Genomic DNA, 20,095 nt, shown 5'->3' on the forward strand with positions numbered 1-20,095 from the left:
CCGCCTGGCGGGGCGCCACACCTACGGGCGGGACGCGTGCGTGCCGTGCGGGCCGGGCAGCCGGGGCAACAAGGTGAAGGATGGTCTATGAGACTATGCATGGGCTCTAATATGCACAGCAGCCATTTTGGGAAGAACTTGGGCCCCTTCCCTCTACTTCCTTCACAGGTGTTATACCGGCTGATACTATTGAAGGCTCTGTTCCATTCTGGCCCACCAGAGTCAGGGTGCTGCTGCTATTGTGCATGTTTGCTCACTGTTACACTCTGCTACACCAGTGGGTCTCAAAGTGTCCTTGAATGGGTTCCAAATGGCCCCGTATGGGTGTGTAACAATGAGAGTGTACAAATGGAACCAAATGGACCCTCTCAGAGTTATGAGGGTCCTTGAAATTAAAAAGTTTGAGATCCACTGTACACTAAATGGAACAGAGCCTTATAATCGGTAACACCTGTGAAGGAAGTAGGGAAGGGGCCCGGAAGTAGGAAGAGTTATTCTGTGTGCATAGAGCCCATTCGTTTTTTTGTTCGTTTTCGTCAGTGAAGAAAAGGCAGTCGACAAACATTTTTTCGTCACAGTTTTAGTCGGCGGAATCAGCACCGGTTCCCTCTCTCGTTTCAGGACCATTCCAGTTGCTACAGCGACTGCTCCTTCTCCCACACGACGGAGGACAACCGCACGCTGACCTTTGACCTGAGCGCTCTGAAGGGCGTGGCCTCGCTGACCAACGGGCCCAGCTTCACCGCCAGGGGCACCAAGTACCTGCACCTGTTCCACGTCAGTCTGTGTGGACACGAGGTGCACACACACACACACAAACGCACGCACACACACACAAACGCACGCACGTGCGCACACACACACACACATACACACACACACACACAGCACATTTTGATTTTGGTTTAGTCATAGTCTTGAATAAAACTTCATTTAGTTTTAGCCATATTTTAGTCATCTGAAATATTTTTAAAATAGAATTTTAGAAATATATAAATATTTTAAAATAGCCGATCTAGATCTACAAGCTCACAACGCTTGTAAATCTGCTATTTTCAGGGCGCAACCAAACACAAGACATATCACACCGCAGGGACAACGCTAAAACCGTCTTGACCCTTTGGTGTGGTTAGGGCTTTAGTTTTAGTCATCGTAACTTAGTTTTTATTTAGTTTTCATCAGTGAAAAAAGGTAGTCGACGAACATTTTACGTCATGGTTTTAGTCGACAAAACCATCACACGCACGCGCGCGCGCACGCACACACGCACGCACGCACGCACAATCAGCGTTCTAAATCAGTGCTTGACTGTCACACCGGTATATAATTCTGCATGTACTGTAACTATAACACCAGTTTTAAACAAAGCCGTTTGTTGGACTATTTATGACATAGAGTTCTTCTCCTCCGCCTTGTCCAATATTTGTGTGTGAGTGCGTGTGTCCGTGCGCGTGCATATGCGTATACAACATGTTTGTGTGTGTGTGTACACGTGCATCATTTGTACGTACATGTCTACGACAGGGCAAGAGGGTTGCTCTCTGCACGGATAACGTCACCGATCTGTCCAACAACAAGGACACCCAGAGCGACTCAGCAGCCCGGCTCGGCAACTCAGTGGACAGCTTCATCTGCCAATCAACGATCATCCCGGCCGATGGGCGGGGCTTCAGGACGGCCCTCTCTTCCCAGTCCATCAGCCTGGCCGACACCTTTCTCGGTAGGGCTTGGTATTGCCCACATTCTGCATTGCGGATAAACGGAATCCACAATATCCACAATATTAAACCAGTGGTAGAAAATGATTGAGTACATTTACTTATATAGTACGGTAGCTTAGCAAAAAGATGTGAACGCGGCGGACAAAAGCGCCAATTTTTTTTTAAAAAGCCGATCTACAAGCTCACAGTGCGTCAAACTTGTTAATGTAGATTTGTTCTTTTCAAAAGATTTTTATACATTTGAAAACTTCAAATGAGACCTTCTGCACAATGAGTATGTTCACTTTTGGTACTTTGAGTTCATTTTGATGCCAATACTTTTGAACTTTTACTCAAGTACATTTTGAATTCCGGACTTTTACTAGTAACAGAGTATTTTTACATTGCAGTATAGATAATTTTACTTAAAGGGGCATTCCACTCATTTTCAACATTGTACCATGTCATTAACATACCTTAGAGCTTTTGTGTGGAAATAATAAAAACGTCCCCCCATTATGTGTTTCCTAGTATGAAAAGTATGAAAAGAATCATTAACATGGTGAAACACATCTTGATGACATCATCAAGATGTGTTTCACCATGTTAATGATTTTTTTCAGACCTCCAGTTCTAAGAAACATAGAATGGGGGGACTTTTTTTTTTTCCCCCACACAACAGCTCTAAGGTATATTAATGACATAGTAAAATGTTGAAAATGAGTGGAATGCCCCTTTAAGTAAAAAAAATCCCTTTTCCACCACTGATATTAAGCATTATCAGACACAACGAAGAATTATATATAGGCTACACTGTATATATGGATTCTTAAAGTCAACAGAGAAAGACAGAGATGAGTGATAACCCAGTGTGTGGCTGTTTTATCTTTCTTTATCTGCAGTTTCTAATCTGCAATTGAGTGATTTCCAAATATATAAGCTCTATCTGTGTTCTCTTAAACAGGCGCAACAGTGGACACCGTCCTGGATGGAGTGAACGCCCAAACAGAGCTGTTCCCAGAGAACACCAAGGGTGTTCCAGACATCAACTTCTTCTTTAGGTACAGTAGAGAGCAGGGGTTTCAAAGTGGGGTCTGGGGACCCCCAGGAATCATTTTTTAACCACTTTATCTATTTATACGTTGGCTATTCAAAACTAACAGATCTACTGTACAAGCTCACAGCTCACCACCTTCAGTGTGAAGTGAGGGACGCTCTTATCATCATACATCATCTCATTCCGGCCAATCAGAATTGGCGCCCTCACCTTGGTCATCAATGTTTGTGTTACGCATTACACAATGTGTACGAAAATCTTAGACGTCGCTTTTTGACATCAAGAGTGGATAGAGCAGATCATATAATCGATTCATTGGGAGATCAGAGGTCCTTTGACAAATGACTGTGAGCTTCCGTTCTTGTCTGTTTCTCACAACCGTCTACTATATTGCCAAATTTCGTGGAAAACTACAGCACAGAACTGCCAAAACGAAAAAATGGTGGAATACTTTTTTCGCAGTAAAAAAACAATAAAGGGTCTTTTTCCCCTTTGGGCTTGACCCCTAATAATAATGGATTGAATTTTTATACAAAAAACACACTCGTGTGAAGCAGCCAATCAAATCACATTCCGTGCTCAAACACACCTACACACGAAGCTGTGCATAAGTCGTGTTTATTCTTGCTGTTAGTCCTCCTGGGGCAGTGTCTCAGAGAGCTTGACTTCAGTTCTATAAGCTGTAGTTTCAAAACTATTCTCTCAATCTAATTAATTAGTCTCATGTCGCGCAACTGCGTCTCCAAAAATGATGTGTACAATTAGTATTTCATTGCCCGAGAGGCCACAGTACCTCCCATAATTATGTAATATGACATCGCAACGTCGGTAAGCAACGGTTTGTGTTGTGACGACTAGAACCCGATCAGAGAGAGAGGGAGAGAGAGAAAGAGATCATTAGCATTGTTCATCACTGTGAACACCAGCAGGTTGTACAGTAACGATGAACAGAGCAAGAAGAAAGAGAGCCCAGTGAAAGTGACTAGGAGTTTTGTGAGTTGTACGGCAGAGAACCGGACGAACGGTGAGTGGGAACACGAGAACCGAGCCGTCATGGAATCAGACTCGGAGGAGGACGGCGAACCACAGAGACAGACTCAGAAACCCTCCAAGGTCAGAGAGGAATGCCCTCGTCCCAGAGTGCATCCTGTCCAGTACGTCTCCGAAACGGACTCGGACAGCGACAACCTCCGGTCCCCGAAGAACACCACCTTGAAGCCCTGGGAGGAGAAAGGCCTTCCTCCCAAACCGCTGAAGACGGAAAAGGCTCGCCTGGCGATCAAAGAGGAGTCCAATTATCCCACTGAAGCCCCCTCCTCCACTCGGTGGATCCCAGCGGCAGCATCACGTCCACATAGAGCCGCAAGTCCAAAGTCGAGCCCCTCTTCACAGACCAGACCAACCTCCACCTCAATGATGGACCACTTTGGCCTTAGCAGCACGCAGCAGCAGCGCTTGGGTCAGAAGAAGCTGAAGAGGAAGACTCTGACTCAGCATCGCACAAGCGATGACGTCATCAGCCAACAGCTGCAGGCGGAAGTGGAGGAGGAGCGAAAGGAGCAGGGCGACGAGGAGGACGAGGAGTTTGCCCGGACACTGGTCGCGTTGGACAAGACGGCACGGTTCTCTTCTCACCGGAGGATTTCTTCCGAGCCTGAGGCGCCGGCGCACGCCAAGAAGGCTCGCAAGGACTCCGGTGAGAAACCGAGAGGGACGACGGCACCGTCCAGGGACGGCGACTGCAGCAGCACAAGCAGGCAGTGGAACGCCCATGAGGTTATCAGCCTGGGCCCTAAAAAGACCACCGGTGCTCCTAACAACGCCAGCTCCCTCAAACTGGCTCCAATGAAGATAAAACACGAGGTGAAAGAGGAAGAAGGCGAGATAACCATTTCCCCCAAGAAGCTCAAGATCTTTCCCAAAACGGAGCCTGACGCCGATTTAAGTGTAGTTAAGGAATACACGGCCAAAACAGGACGTCCTGCCGAAGGGGGAACGGCATTCAAAGTGTCCCCCAGAAAACAACCACGGCCCACCAGCGCCATTCCTGAGGACGGCGTGAAAAAGAGAGGCAACATTTGGGCCTACAGAGACTTCCTGAACAGAGATGGACCGCGCGCCCTGGGCTCCAGGGACATACCGACGGGAGCAGAGAACTGCCTGGAGGGCTGCGTGTTGGTGTTGACAGGGGTCCTGGAGTCCATGGAGAGGGAGGACGCCAAGGCCCTCGTGGAGCGCCACGGGGGCAAGGTCACGGGCAAGGTCAGCCGGAGGACCACCCACCTGGTGCTGGGCAGAGACGGCGGGCCGTCCAAGATGGAGAAGGCGCAGAGTCTGGGAACCGAGATCCTGGACGAGGACGGCCTGTTGGAGCTGATCAGGACCAGACCGGGGAAAAGGTCCAAGTACGAGATCGCTGCTGAGGCAGAGTGCATCCAGGACTCCAGGTCCCCTCAGACCCCCAACCCCTCCAAGACCTCCCGGTTACCTCAGACCCCCACCCTCTCCAGTCAGAGGAGGTCCGCGGGGTACAACCAACGCGAGGTGAGCCTGACGCCGTACGCACTGCAGGGGCCGAGGAAGACCAAGGGAGGGGCGGAGTCTGAACTACTGGGAGGCAGGGCAGAGATGGATGGCGACGGCGAGGAAGAGGAGGAAGAGGGGGAAGAGGGGGAAGAGGGCGTGGCTGTCGACAACATGATCAAACGGAAGAGGAAGAAGAAGGCGGAGTTCGGGGAGGGGAAGAGGTCCAAGTGAGCCTGAGTTCATGTAGCACTAAACCCAACTTTTGTCAAACCATCACTAAACTATCTAATATATATGTGCTATTAAAGTACAAATGTTGGCCATTTATTATGAACAGGCTACACTTAAACTTGTATGCATGCATGTATGTATGTATGTCTGGAGGGTCTGTGTTCCGGCCTCGTGTCATTCACTGATTGGAGACTGTAGTTTTTTGTTACACTGATTGGCTGAAGGGGTTGTCTGTCAACGCTGTACTCCCGCAACCAACCATGCATTTGCAGAGTCCAGACTCTACACAAATGAATGGAAATGCGATTTCAAGGGGGAGTGGTTAACCAGGCTACGAAAATCTTAGACGTCACTTTTTGGACGTCAAGAGTGGATAGAGATCATACAATTGATTCATTGGGAGATCTAAAGGTCAGAGGTCCTTTGACAAATGACTGTGAGCTTCAGTTCTTGACCGATTCTCACGACCCTCTACCATATTGCGGAATTTGTGGAAAGCAGCACAAAACTGCCAAAACAAAACGACAGAACTGCCAAAACTGCGGAAAACTGGTGGAATCATTTTTCGCAGTACAAAAACAGTAAGGGGAAATAAGGGGCTTGACTCCTAATAATTTGGAAACTTTGAATAATTTAGATTTTTGAATGCAAATCTTCTCCTCTGGGGGTCCCTGGTATAAAACCTTTTCAAATGGGGGTCCGCTGCCAATTTGGGGGTCCTTGACATGAAAATTCTTGAGAACTTTAAACTTAGTTTGAATTTAGTTTGAGAACTACTGCAGTGACAGCATGTGTGATCTTAATTGGGAGGCAGTCTCTCAGGGGTAGAGTGGTCGCTTGGACGGTTCCCAGTCCGATCCCGGGCTCCCCCAGAGTTAGTGTCGAAGACTCTGAACCCCTAATTGCTCCCGATGAGCAGGCTGGTGCCTTGCATGGTTTCCTTCCTTCCTGTGAATGGGTGAAATGTAATGCACAATCTGTGTAAAATGCGCCTTGGATAAAAGCGCTACATAAATGCACCATTGAATTGTTTACTGTGCTCTCTGTTTTGTTTCAGGTCATCTCAGGCCACAGCGTCATGTGACCAGGGTCGGAGTTCTGTCACCACGGTTCGCTGTAACACGGAAAAGCCTGAGCGTGGCGAAGTCTCCGTGTCCAGGTAGGTCTGTGTGTGTGTGTGTGTGTGTGTGTGTGTGTGTGTGTGTGTGTGTGTGTGTGTGTGTGTGTGTGTGTGTGTGTGTGTGTGTGTGTGTGTGTGTGTGTGTGTGTGTGTGTGTGTGTGTGTGTATGTGTGTGTGTGTGTGTGTGTGTGTGTGTGTGTGTGTGTGTGTGTGTGTATTCACAATGTGCATTGTGAACTTGGAGATCGGCTATTTTCAAATGGCTGAAATATATACAGGGCCGAAGTGGTTAATGTGTGTGTGTGTGTGTGTGTGTGTGTGTGTGTGTGTGTGTGTGTGTGTGTGTGTGTGTGTGTGCGTGTGCGTGTGCGTGTGCGTATGTGCGTACGTGTGTGCGTGCCGTGTGTGCGTGCGTGCGTGCGTGCAGCTCTTGTCCTGCAGGGACCTGTGACGGCTGCACGTTTCACTTCCTGTGGGAGAGTGCAAGTGCGTGCCCCCGCTGCACAGAGGACGACTTTCACCAGATAGAGGGAGCCTGCAAGGGTGGGGTCCAGGTAAAACCATTTACTTGCACAGCCGTGCGCTCGCTCACAAACGTGTGGGCATACTTTACACAAAACGCCCCATAAGAAATGTGCGCGCACATGCATGCGCAGCTGCAAGCATGCACGTGTGCAACACACGCAGACACGCACTATAAAACACTATAGACGTGTATAGCCTATTTAGAAACAGGGTTTACAATGCTTAATCGTATCCATAAGTAAATATATACAAAATAATATATATCCAAAAAATATATTTTTTCCCAGAAATAATTTTAGGTGTGAGAGAAGTTTGGGGATGCCGCTCCTCTGCAGTTTTATTAAGTAAAAAATAAATGACTTAGAACATTAGTTTATGGTGATGTTCTATTACATTGCACAACTGAACTGACCCCAAGTCTCTTCCTCTCTCTCTCAATTGCCAGGAAACGCTGTACGTGTGGAACGAACCAAAGCTGTGCACCAATGGTGTCTCTCTACCACCGAGAAGCTTCTCCCCCTGCGAGGCTATCGCCCTGTGGCTGAAGGTGGGGGTTGGCGGGGGAGCCTTCATGGCCGTGCTGCTCATCTCTCTCACCTGCTATTTCTGGAAGAAAAACAAAAGGTTAGTGGTGGCAACGCACCGCCCGTCACAGTCATGGTCTGTATGTGGTCATGATCTGACCATTTAGATTACCAGGAGGCCAAGTCACTTGGTCAGTACTTTGTGCCAAACAGTATCCATCAAGCAGTGGTGGTACTTTTACTTAAGTAAAAGTATAAATATTGCCATGCAGTATTCGCATAAAAATATACATTTGGAAACATTTTGTCCAAACATCACAAACGCTCCTGACCTGGTCCGAGGAGCACTTTCTAGTTATATTTAATTTAATTTTATTCTTATTGAGGTGTCTCAGCAAATCGGCTTAGTGTCTATTTTTGTCCTACACAAACATTAAACTCCCATTGACAATGAATGGACAATTTTACGTCATAGTGTCTGAGCAAATATAGACTATACTAATAGATTTTACGTCATGATGATGTACGATGATAAGAGCGCCCCTCACTTCACACCGGTATGATTTTCTCTGCTCTTACATGTACCTATCGCGTGTTTCATAGGTTTCATATTACTGCTGTTGCTGCTATGACACCACAGGAATCAATAACACAGACTGACACTTGTAGCTGACTAGACCTCAATCAATAGATAGACCTAAAACTATAGTTTATGGTAATAACATTCATGTATACCTTCCTTAAAGTAGAAGGGGGGGGGGGGGGGGTGCAAGAGTCGGCTCTAATGGACAGTTTCTGTGAAGCAGTTTCTTAAGAAAATAACCCAAAATCAGCTGGCCGAGCCTCAGACAAGTACTACTGTCATCCTTTGAGATTGTCCTCCTGAGTCATGATGCTGACTGTTCTTTGCTGTCCCGCCCGTCATGCCAGGTTGGAGTACAAGTACTCTCGTCTGGTGATGTCAGCCAATAAGGACTGTGAGCTTCCCGTGGCCGACAGCTGTGCCCTGGCGGAGGGGGAAGAACCAGAGGACGACGTGGTGTACACCCAGAAACCCTCCCTGCTAGGCAAGCTCAGGGCCATCGCCAACAAGGTGTGTATGTGGGTATGTGTGTGGCTCTGTAATGATATGTAATTAAGTGCCCGTCAAAATGGCACGGTGCTTAGAACTGCTTGCCGCCAGAACCACACAAACCTCCGGTGACCCATATAATCAAATCCTGCCTGTGCCTCTCCACTATACGGAATCAAATCAATCAAAACGTTTTATTTTTTACAAATGCAAAGTGGAGACAGGCTGCCGTATATACAGCATGAGATATATGGGCTCCATTTTCTTCTTTGCCTTTTTTTACTATTTTGAAAAACATTTTTGAATAGTTCAACTAGCCATTGACACGTTGTGAGCTTGTAGGTTTCTTTATTTTGTCTCAAAATTTGTCTTGGACCCCAAGGACCCGCCCTGCAGCATACAGATACAGATACAATACAATACAATACAATACAAGACAACAAAGGCACACAGTGACCCGTAAAACATTTAAAAACCACACACCACCATACCTAGTGCAAAAGAGGAAGAACATCACCTCAAAACCTTCGACCCCTACCCTGTCTGCCCTCTGCAAGGACTCTGTTAAGGAGTGTGATTGACAGAGGGACAAAGGAATGCTTCTACCTATTATACTTGCACGCATGGACCTCGTACCTCCTACCTGATGGCATTAGCCGATACTCAGGGTATAGTACATGGGTCAGACAATTTTCTTAACCTGTCCAATGGTGGCCTACTCAAAGATGACCAGGGGGGTTATCGGAGGTGTAGACATACCCATGATCTTCCCTGCCATTTTGGCTAATCTAAGGATCTCAGATTTGTATTTTACAGTTAGGTTTCCAAACCAACTGGTACCTTAGAATTTACTCTATACTAGCTCTATAGAAGATCAGCATTATGTTTCTACTTACACCAAAAGTCTTGAGCCTACAGAGAAAATGAAGGCGCTGGTGTACTTTTGCACACATACACATAATGTGTAATTTAACATTATTCATCTTCAGCAGGACGGTGGAGAGAGCAGCGAGTCTGTCCAACTGAAGTCCTCACAGTCTGAGAAATGGGTCTGGGGATAAGGAGGAGCGGACACAGAGATATAGGCCCCTTTTCCACCGGGGTCCAACCAGTTCGGTTCTTTTTCCCCCCCGCCTAATATTGAGCCACTGAAAATGAATTGGTCCAGAACCCTAAAAGTTGGTTCGGAACTGGAACCAAAAAAAGGCTTCCGGTTCTGTGAAAAGCACCAAGGTTTACAAGAATCTAAGGGGAAAAGGGGCCAGAGAGGAGAAACGAAAGAAGATGACTATAAGGAGGAATTGTCAATGATGTTGGCACTGCGCACACCTCCTTGTGTCCTTTGTCCCCCGTAGTGTTGCGTGCGGTGGTGGGCTCCGTTGTGGCTCCAGTTTCCACTGGAGAATGTCTGCCAGTGTGACCGTAGCAGAAACTGTACAGCCACTTTAATCCCTCACAGGGACTGTTTTAATGATTCCAGGGCCATACCACTCCAGGAAGAGATATGAGCTTTTGCTGTTTCTTTTGTATATTTTTTTGTATTTTCATTTGAACATTTCTGTTCACAGTCATGTATTTATATATTAATGTTGTCATGATGAGCCTTTATTAAAAATCTTACTTGGCTTTGGGGGTCTGCTTGTGTATGTTTGAGTGGGCGGACACAGGCACCAAGATGTACCACATCAAAGCTTCCTTAAATGTCTGTGTTCCACCATGTTTAGAAACACTCAACTACTATGAGTTAATCATTACAAACGACACCACCAACCCAATCAAATTAATCATAACTGACTGATTATGTTCTTGTTTGCATAACCTGAATGGCCTGCTGTTGTTGTATGATGATGATGATCGTGTGTGTGTGTGTGTGTGTGTGTGTGTGTGTGTGTGTGTGTGTGTGTGTGTGTGTGTGTGTGTGTGTGTGTGTGTGTGTGTGTGTGTGTGTGTGTGTGTGTGTGTGTGTGTGCGTGCGTGCGTGCGTGCGTGCGTGCGTGCGTGCGTGCGTGCGTGCGTGTGTGTTTCACTTTACCCCAGCATGGAGCTCTTGAGAGTGAAATTATTGTTATCATTCAGCTGCTTTTGGGATATAGAATTACAGCATGAATGTATTTCCCCTGAATCCCCCACACTTTCTTTATTGTCAGTGGTGGAAAGTAACTAATTATATTTACTTAAGTACTGTACTTAAATGTAGTTTTGACGTATTTGTACTTTATTTGAGTAGGCCTATATTTCCAATTTCCAATTCTACTCCACTACATCTCAGATCCACATATTGTACTTTTACTCCACTACATGTATTGGAAAACTTTAATTACTAGTAACTTTGTAGATTTAGATTATTTGAAAATAGCCGATCTATAACAACAACCCGCCGTGATGTGACGCGTTGTGAGCTTGTACATCTTCTATTTTCAAAAGATTTTAATTGTATATGATTCCTTGTGAAACGTGACATATTCTGCATACTGAGTAGGCTACTTTTACTTTTGGTACTTTAAATATATTTTGATACCAATCATTTTGTACTTTTACTCAAGTACATTTTTAATTCTGGACTTTTACTTGTAACAGATAATTTCTACATTGCAGTATAGATAGGTACTTTTACTAAAGTAAAAAATAAATAAGAGAGTAGTTACACCCCCACCCCACCCACCATTATCGCCGTGCTTAATTTAGCTATGTTCCGTCATACGACGGTGTCGCGTGCCGAAAGAACAGATCTACAAGCTCACAACGCGCCGCCGATGTGACGCGTTGTGGGCATGTAGATCGGCTATTTTGGGCGCGCGACACCGTCATATAGCGAAGTGTGTAAATAAATCAGACTTCGTCACGCCTCCAAACCAGAGCCATACAGACACAACCAAATGTGAGTACTTTCAAAGGAGCTTTAAATTAGCATGAGAAAACACGTGTACATTGCCAAAGCAATTGTAAAAAAGCAACAAACAACAAAAACAGTTGAAAATGGGGAAAGTTGGAAGGGGTACCCGGTACACTGGTACAGCATTGTATTGTAATGTGTGTAAAAAGTAGCACTATAGCTCTGTTTAGTGTTTACATGTAGGCCTACAGTAGATTCTAAGATTGATTGATTGATTGATTAATTGATTTTTTTATTTCACAGTATTTAGAAACGAAAGTCCAAGTAGGTCTAAAGGTCTCTAGTAAACTCTAGGTTTACTCGATCATTGTTGGTTGGCGCAACTATTTCTCTCTACGGCTCTGCTCCAGACTCCCGTTACGTTTCCGCCCTTTAGTTTCCTCTCCAAAGAAAATAGCCTCCTGCTCCTAACGACGCACGGCGGGCGGTGGAACATCACCACCATCAAAGTCACTCACTCACTCCCGACTCGTGATTGTATGAACAACAAGAACACATCAAACGTGTCCATTATTTGTGCGCTCGGACAAATGTGAAACCACAACAACAACAAATCAACGATCATGCGCACGTTTCCAGAGAGAGAAGGATGATGAACTCCAGTTCATAACCCTACTACGGTAGGAAACTATTCCTGTTGTTCCTCGTGAAAAAAAACGTCCAAACAATCACAATGGATGAAGCTGAGGTTGATTTTTTTTTACCCCACATGGAAACGAGCGACTTATTGTATCTTTTTGTTGTATTTAGGTTTTTTTTAAGTTTTTGAGTTTTAAGTTTGTTTTCTGCAAAAAACACAAAACTTGTGAAGTTGACTTCATGCAGTGACGTCACGTCGAGACCCATTTGGTAACAATCAGAGACTGTAAAAAGGCAACAATGTGGCGAGGATCATTACATACTAGCAAACTTTAGGTGATCGTGGAAAAAATAAAAATCTTCCTTTTTATATTTTTATGTTGCAGGTATATTTCCCACTATCGGTACCAGTTTGTCTCGTCTCCCAGCTGAAGTGGTAAATATAATAATAGCTCTATTAAAAGAACAGTTCTGGATGCGCCATAACTAAGCCAAGGGGGAAAACACTTTATAGTTGAATAACATTTTGTCAGATTGCATTTTATATCTTTAGAACTTTTGCTGTTTTAGTTATTTATAATAATAATAATAATAGTCAGAACTCTGAATAATCTAATAATTATAGAGATTTGTGTTCATATTCATTCACTGTAAATGTGTTATAGTCCAGATTCCAGTCCCATCAGAAATGCAAGTGGCTAATTTTCACAAACCTGTGACTAATGAGTAGATAAGAGTCAGACTGTCTACTATAAGAAGTTGTTGATTGTGTGTTGCAGTGTCTCTCAATTCAGTCATGGCTCGTGGCTGCATCTGTTGTGTTAAATACATGCTCTTCCTCTTCAACCTGCTCTTTTGGGTATGTGATCGCTTACGTTCTCTTACAATCATAGTATATGTGTGTATGTATGTATGTTTGTTTATTTGACATGGACATCACAATCGCATTAGACGAACCAGATGCATTGCTTAGATGCTTACAGTGTATTAGCACGACACAACAAGTGCTAGTTTTCAACATCTGTCCACGGGAGGCTTTTCTAAAATGGAATAACACTATAGCCTAAAACCCAATCAAGTATAAAAAAAAGAATAATCAAACCCAATACATAAACTTGTGAAACAAAACAAAAGTACACACAATCATTCAAGTGACCAGGAGTAAGAAAATAAACTATACATGTGAGCACAGGTTTATTTGATTTCAACCATAATTTGTATCTTCTGTTAAACACATTACCAATATCTGTCTCTAGTTTTAGAACCATAGGCAAAGAGTTCCACAAGTTTGCCCCCATTACTGAGAAGCCAGACTGTCTGAATTATGTTCTTACATGGGATGTGCAAAGAGAACTTCAAAGAGAACTTATGTGAATGATTGTTTAACAATTATTGATTATTGAAAATAGATCTACAAGCAAGCTCACAACGTGTGGCATCACGGTGCGAGCTTGCTTGTAGATCTATTTTCAATAATCTACTATTTTTGTACACCCACCATTGTACAACAAAGTATAATACAGGTTTAAGTGGACTGGTAAATCAGAATATTGATGTAATCGCTTATAATAAAAGTATTAGATATGTTTTGTTGATTCGTTAAGAAAAGATAAATGAAAAATAAACCTGCTCGAAACATGAATAGTCGAGATAGCCGATCTGCAAGCTCAAAAGGCACTTTGAGCTTGCAGTTCTGTTATTTCCACTATTTTGGAAAATAATATGAAAAGAATTCTAACATGAAAATGATAATGCATGACTATGTAAAAGAAATATCGCAAATTATTGCGATTGCGATCAAGGAGGCGACTATGTCATAGTTGTGACAGGACTAAGCCTCATGATGCTTCATGTGCCCTCTGTCTTTCAGCTGGGTGGCTGTGGGTTGCTGGGTGTGGGTGTATGGCTGTCCGTGTCCCAGGGCAGCTTTGCCACCCTGTCGCCCTCCTTCCCCTCGCTCTCTGCTGCCAACCTCATCATCACCCTGGGCACCGTTGTCATGGTGACAGGCTTTCTGGGCTGTCTGGGTGCCATCAAGGAGAACAAGTGCCTGCTGTTGAGCGTATGTAAACTATATACTACACAACCCATAATGCATCACTGGAGTGTTGATGTTTAATGATAATGAACTTTATTTGCGTAGCGCAGCGCTTCTCAAAACAAGGTTACACAGTGCTTTAGTTTTAATTTTTAGGTCAATATTTATATTTATTTTGTATAATTGGTTATGTAAAATTATTATTGCACTTTTCTGGTAAAAATCAGTAGGTTACATCCAGCTCACCCTCTTTTCCTTTTTGTTGACAGTTTTTTATTGTTCTGTTGATCATCCTGTTGGCTGAGCTGATTCTCCTCATCCTCTTTTTCATCTACACGGACAAGGTACCAATATTTACGTAGTTCTGGTGTCATGTACTACAAATGTCTATATCCTAGGCTTAGAAATAAAACTAGTGTTGGCATAACAAGTGGCTCTTATTTTGAAGAGGAAGTCAGTTTCGGTTGTAACCAAGCTGCCATGACAGTTGTTGAATGTGAAAGTTGTTATGTGGCTGCCGTTCAGAGCGCTAGTCTATCCAAATAAACAAGAACCCACGTGGATTAAACGCAAGCTTTTCGCCAAAGTTCATACATTTACAATATGAAAACCATGCATCTGTGACTGAGAACTAGCCCCAAAAAGTTATTTGAATTCCTGAATATAGGCCTACTGTCCTACTGTGTGTCTGTACAGGTGAGTGAAAACGCCAGACAGGACCTGAAAGAAGGCCTGGTACTGTACACCACGGAGAACAACGCTGGTCTGACAGATGCATGGAACACCATACAGTCAGAGGTAAGACACAAGCACGGCCCGGAAGGCTGCTTTATTTGTTTTTCATATGTCCGTCAACAAAACATATGTCATCTAGGACGTTGTATAACTCCATATTTGTGCACGGTTTCAGCCCGATCCAACAGCCTTTTGACTTATACATTATAAAAATAGAAAGGTAGCTGGGTAATCATTACATATCGTGATGTCACTCCTGTCTGATTGGACATTATGTTGTCCAATCAGAAAAGGGACCGAAATTTGACTTTTGGGGTTGCAGAAAAGGTTACAAAATAAACATCCATTGAACTCAATCAACAAAAAACAGGTTTACTTTAGGTGACATAAAAGTTATTGGACAGTAGAGAACAATAGTGTGTTGCATACAGAACACAATGACGCTGCCAAATGCCTAAATTGTAAATGGTAGTTAAATATATAATAAAACCAGGCAGAGGCAAAGAGACAACCAGGTGCTCACCGGAGACATACAGGTAACCAAATGTGTTAAAAAATAGTAAAAAGGTGCTCCTGATCAGTCGGGATAAGACATCAGATAAAAAAGGAGATCCGGGCACTCAAAGTTTAAAAAGAGGAGAAGATACTTTATTAATCCAACATGTTTACACCGGTCTATACCGGTCTTCATCTTCATGTGAAAGAGAATGCTTGTAGGTAGTAGGCACTCCTTGGCCTGTCCACAGCATGCACAAGAAAGGCACTGCTTGGTCAAGGAAACCGCTCAAGTTAACTCTTACTGGGACAATACATACCAAAACATGTTTTGTGTAACAGGATATGTAATGTGCTTTGTATTAGAGGATGACATTTTTTCGGGAATCCCGTGGGATTCCCACCGAATGGAATTACATTAATCCTGGGATTGGGACGGGAATGAAAAGTTAACGGGAGCAGGCAAGAGCGGGAATGACATCACTCATTATATTACCTAATCCTAATGACTAACTTATTAATAAAAAAAATCACACCCATGTGAAGTGAGTGGTGCAACTCTGTGTGGGAAGTTCCAGACCCACAGGAACACGCCCAGGGGGTCGGCCCGGTTCCTGCGAGCCGCCCCGCTTACGGAATGGTTGAGAAATTACAGTTTCCGCATGGGGGTCCCTGTACTGTACTGTAACACCCCAAATCATCATATATACTGTACAGTTAGTTGATATAGTGTGTGTTAGGCTGCACAACAGTGACACAAAGCTATTTTCGTGCTCGCCCAGCCAGCCAGGGACAGACCCAGGGACACACATAGAGCTGGCTTTATAGGAGTGGTTGCACCACTCAACAGAACAAAAAACAACAGGATCGGGATGGGATTGGGAGTAATTTTGATTGTGAGTGGGATGGGATCAGGAGTCATTCTACCAGTGGTGGGACTGGATGGGATTTTCCTTCTACTCTGCCCGGGATTGGGACGGGATGGGATGGGATTCTTTCTGACTCTACTTTGAATATCATACACTCTGTTCCAAAACGAAAGATATTCAGTATAGTACGTTATGGCTGTATAATGATCATTTGTTGCCAGTTCACCCTCTCATCCGTTCCCTTCATTGGCTCAGTGGCATTGTTGTGGGGTCATGGGCTACACCGACTGGCATGCTGCCCTGCAGGAGAAGGTAGTGCCTGACCGCTGCTGCCAGGACATCTACGCCGGCTGTGGGCGCAATGCCTCCAACACCTTCTGGACGCGGGTGAGTTAAGGCCTATTCATAGTTTGGATTTTCGGTGGTGAGGTGACCACCGCTCCGGTGGTGGTGAACATCGATGAGCGGTGGTTTGGATGTCGCCAATGTTGTGGTTGGATGAGCGGTGGTGAGTAAAAACAGAGAAGGGCTGGGGAGAGCGGTGGTTTTCTCTTCACCGCGGCTCAGTGACGTCATGTTGTAATTGCGGTGGTCACCTCACCACCGAAAATCCAGACTATGAAAGAGCCTTTAGACCAGTGTTTCCCAAACCTTTTCATGTCAAGGACCCCCAAATTGAGACTAATTAGCCCACGGATCCGCTTTTGAAAACATATGCCAGGGACCCCCATAAGAGAAGATTTTTACGGCACTAGCAGTGATTCTCAACCAGTTTAATTTCAAGGACCCCCAGTTTGGCATGCATATTAGTCTACGGACCCCCATTTTTGGCATTTCTATCTCTGGGACCCCAATGTATTGTAAAATCAAAGTTAATTTAACTCTGAGAGTGTACAAATGGATCCATTTGTGGAGTCTGGGGACCAAGGGGTCCCCACAAATTGGGAAGCACTGAGTTAAGACGCACAACGTGTGAGTGAAAGCTTCAAGGGGATTTAGTTAAATTTTTATATTTAACCATTAACCGCATAAATCCTGGCGTCTTCACCAAATCTCTTCTCTGAAAATAGCCTATTATGACATGCCCCAAAAACGGGTCGCCAGGGTTCACGTGGTTAAACTGTTTGTCCTGAATACCTTCTCTGATGCAGCTGCGTTCTTTCCTCACGACCGTGTGTGGTTCTTACAGGGCTGCTATGAGAAGGTGGAGGAGTGGATGGATGACAATAAACACCTGCTTGGAACCATCGCCATGTGTGTGTTGGTCATACAGGTACAGTAAGCTAAGCAGCTGTCAAACACTGAGACATGGACCATCACTCCATGCTGTGCTCTATTCTGATTCAATGACCGCTTTGTTTTTGCAGCTCCTCGGAATGGCATTCTCCATGACGCTTTACCAGCAGATTCACCGAGCGGGGAAGAAGTATGAAGCTTGAGAGGCTCTTTCTCTCTCTGTTACACACTTAATTGTGTCTTCAAGTGCCACAACTCAACATTTTCTTAACTTGCCTTGACATTACATGTGCCTTTTTATATTTATAGTATAGTAAATAAAACACACATACTTGTAATGCATGCCACTGTAGCCTTTCTTGCCTTTCTCATCTACACACATCCAGGTATTGCTGTGAATAGTATTTTAATTAGTATTTTTTTTATGAATATCGCATGACTATCTCGATATAACCAGTGTTGTTTATATTTAAATGATTTGTTTTTTAAAAAATGACAAAAGCTTAAAGGCTCTACCAAACAAAATGGAGTAGAACGTGGACTAAAGGGAGCTGTATTGTGGCTGTTGGAGAAAAAAACGTTTTTTATGGATCTATGTAAAACCTAACCTGACTCCGCCGGATTGGGCGGTATTGAGTTCACAAGTTAACAATACAGCCTCCATCCGGGATCGCTCAGAAATTGGCGTTGAAACCGACCCGTGCTCAGTAACCAATGAGCAGCAGCTACGGGCGGGATCATGGCAAGACCGGGTGTGACGGCATCAAGAAGCGCCTGTTGCAATTGTTTTAACCAGCGCCCGAAAATTGTATTATTGAAAGTACGCGAAGACATGGCCTACACTTCCGACATGAGTTATTTTTTTTAGAAAGTAGAAAGTGTTAAAGCTAATGCTATGAAGAGTTTGTTAACACTTTAATCGTTTGCAGGGTTAGTGACTTAAGGTGGCCTTACACTAGCCGATAATCGGGCATTTTTGACGCTCGGGGATGCCCGACTCAATCGATCTGCTCGGGGCCGCTCAAAGCGTGATCGGGATCGGCCCGATCAACATCAAGAATGTTTGATATTTGCTCTGCCCCGCTCCGATTATCCTGTAGTGTGTGGTGCTATCAGATTTCAGATTGAAAATAATCGGCTAGTGTAAGGCCACCTTTAGTGTTAACTTTTCTACTGGTGTGTCATGTAGACATATACAGTGATATACAGACGGTCCCCTCCAATCACCTGCCAAGTAGCTTGAAAAAAGAGATGGCCTTCTTTGGGCTACAGAGATTACCCCAGATGGAAGTAGTTTGTGAAACTACTTCCATTCCAGAAAACTCCATCTGGCGGAGTCAGGTTATGTAAAACCACTATTATGACGTAATTACGACATGTTCAATAAAAACAGATTATTACTCTGTAATGCGTTAAAGACAATGTTTTGACTCAGCTGATTCGCATTCTGGCCTAATGATTGGTAGTTATTGATTGGCTGTCTCTTTTCTATTGATTATTCGGTCTTGTTTGGTATGCTGCTTGCTTCACACCAGCCCTTCTGATAATGGGTAAAGTACTGGTGAACGCAGTCTTATTGCAACCGTACAAAAGTATGTAGGTGTGATACTGTAGGTTGGTTCAATAAACCATTGGTCTTTGAAAAGACAAACATTGTTGCCATTTGTTGGGCAATAATTAAAAAACCTTTGCATGCTGTAGTTATTGAGTAACCGATAGCTGTACCTATACTATGCTTTATGGTCTAACTAACAGAAGAAAAAGCATGGTTCTGCTGAGCGAAAAGAGAATAGTTGAAATACAATCTGGAAGGAGAATGTTTAATTTTACCATCAGATACACTGATATAACAGTTTATATCAGGGGTTTTCAACTGATTATGAATCAGGGCCCACCACCCTAACTAAGAATCAACCTGGGGTGGACCACTGGCACTGTTGTGCTGGGAAGTGATATGGGCTAAGTTTAGTGCTTTAGCACTAATCTTATTAAACTTATGTTAACTGATATATTGATTGATTTGTATCTTATGTATGAGTGAACAGACATGTGATTATACGGGCACATTTCCTAATAATGATGTCCCAATGAGGCAATCTGGTACACTTCCCCTTCTTGAGATTCTAACTCCCTTTTCTGTGGAATGTCTTGACCTCTGACTTTCTAGTAACCGACAACATTGACGCATCATCATAGGTCACCAGGTCATTAGTGCACTTTTCCGTGGAAGAAAATCAATCTTTACTTTCCTACATTACAAAATGCATGGTCAGAGACCACATGCAATACCTTCACGGACCACCTGTTGTTGAAAACCCCTAGTTTATATAAATACACAGACACTGCCCATTTTATTAGGAACACCCATTAGGCAGTAGATCATCGAACCTTTTTTAATTTCAAGGACCCACAGTCTGACATGCATCAGGCCACAGACCTATTGATGTTTTTTTATTATTATTATCTTCGGGGCCCACGTAAAATGTGTTAATGT

The 20,095-nt window shown here is 44.0% G+C and overlaps 2 protein-coding genes across 3 annotated transcripts in view; both read left to right on the forward strand.

The window, feature by feature from the left end:
- Window positions 1-10,382, forward strand: part of elapor2b (endosome-lysosome associated apoptosis and autophagy regulator family member 2b) — a 21,293-nt gene extending 10,911 nt beyond the window's left edge. Inside the window, exons 14-22 of one of the 2 annotated variants that reach the window (XM_079494291.1) lie at window positions 1-73; window positions 622-798; window positions 1,525-1,720; window positions 2,665-2,761; window positions 6,572-6,673; window positions 7,063-7,189; window positions 7,606-7,784; window positions 8,615-8,777; window positions 9,746-10,382. The exon at window positions 1-73 is cut by the window's left edge and continues 206 nt beyond it. In XM_079494291.1, the coding sequence (XP_079350417.1) occupies window positions 1-73; window positions 622-798; window positions 1,525-1,720; window positions 2,665-2,761; window positions 6,572-6,673; window positions 7,063-7,189; window positions 7,606-7,784; window positions 8,615-8,777; window positions 9,746-9,817 (1,186 nt within the window). In that variant the 3' untranslated portion in view covers window positions 9,818-10,382. The remainder of the gene's footprint in view (window positions 74-621; window positions 799-1,524; window positions 1,721-2,664; window positions 2,762-6,571; window positions 6,674-7,062; window positions 7,190-7,605; window positions 7,785-8,614; window positions 8,778-9,745) is intronic. The other variant, XM_079494292.1, reaches the window with a different exon arrangement.
- Window positions 10,383-12,026: 1,644 nt separating this feature from the next.
- On the forward strand, window positions 12,027-18,870 carry LOC306916109 (tetraspanin-9). Its single transcript, XM_079493848.1, has 9 exons — window positions 12,027-12,269; window positions 12,615-12,664; window positions 13,008-13,087; window positions 14,099-14,290; window positions 14,536-14,610; window positions 14,963-15,064; window positions 16,621-16,752; window positions 17,555-17,638; window positions 17,733-18,870. Exons 3-9 carry the CDS (start codon window positions 13,025-13,027, stop codon window positions 17,802-17,804), a joined length of 720 nt encoding a protein of 239 aa, XP_079349974.1. The 5' UTR covers window positions 12,027-12,269; window positions 12,615-12,664; window positions 13,008-13,024; the 3' UTR covers window positions 17,805-18,870.
- The last annotated feature ends 1,225 nt before the right edge of the window (window positions 18,871-20,095 follow it).

The sequence above is a fragment of the Electrona antarctica genome, assembly GCF_951216825.1.
Source record: "Electrona antarctica genome assembly, chromosome: 23".
Classification (NCBI taxonomy): domain Eukaryota; kingdom Metazoa; phylum Chordata; class Actinopteri; order Myctophiformes; family Myctophidae; genus Electrona; species Electrona antarctica.

What these genes read in the sequence shown, in the direction of transcription:
- LOC306916109 (XM_079493848.1), top strand. Translation starts at nt 13,025, where the DNA reads ATGGCTCGTGGCTGCATCTGTTGTGTTAAATACATGCTCTTCCTCTTC. An exon ending in ACAAGTGCCTGCTGTTGAGC is followed by an intron (nt 14,291 to 14,535) that starts GTATGTAAACTA and finishes TTTTGTTGACAG; the next exon opens with TTTTTTATTGTTCTGTTGAT. An exon ending in GGAACACCATACAGTCAGAG is followed by an intron (nt 15,065 to 16,620) that starts GTAAGACACAAG and finishes TCATTGGCTCAG; the next exon opens with TGGCATTGTTGTGGGGTCAT.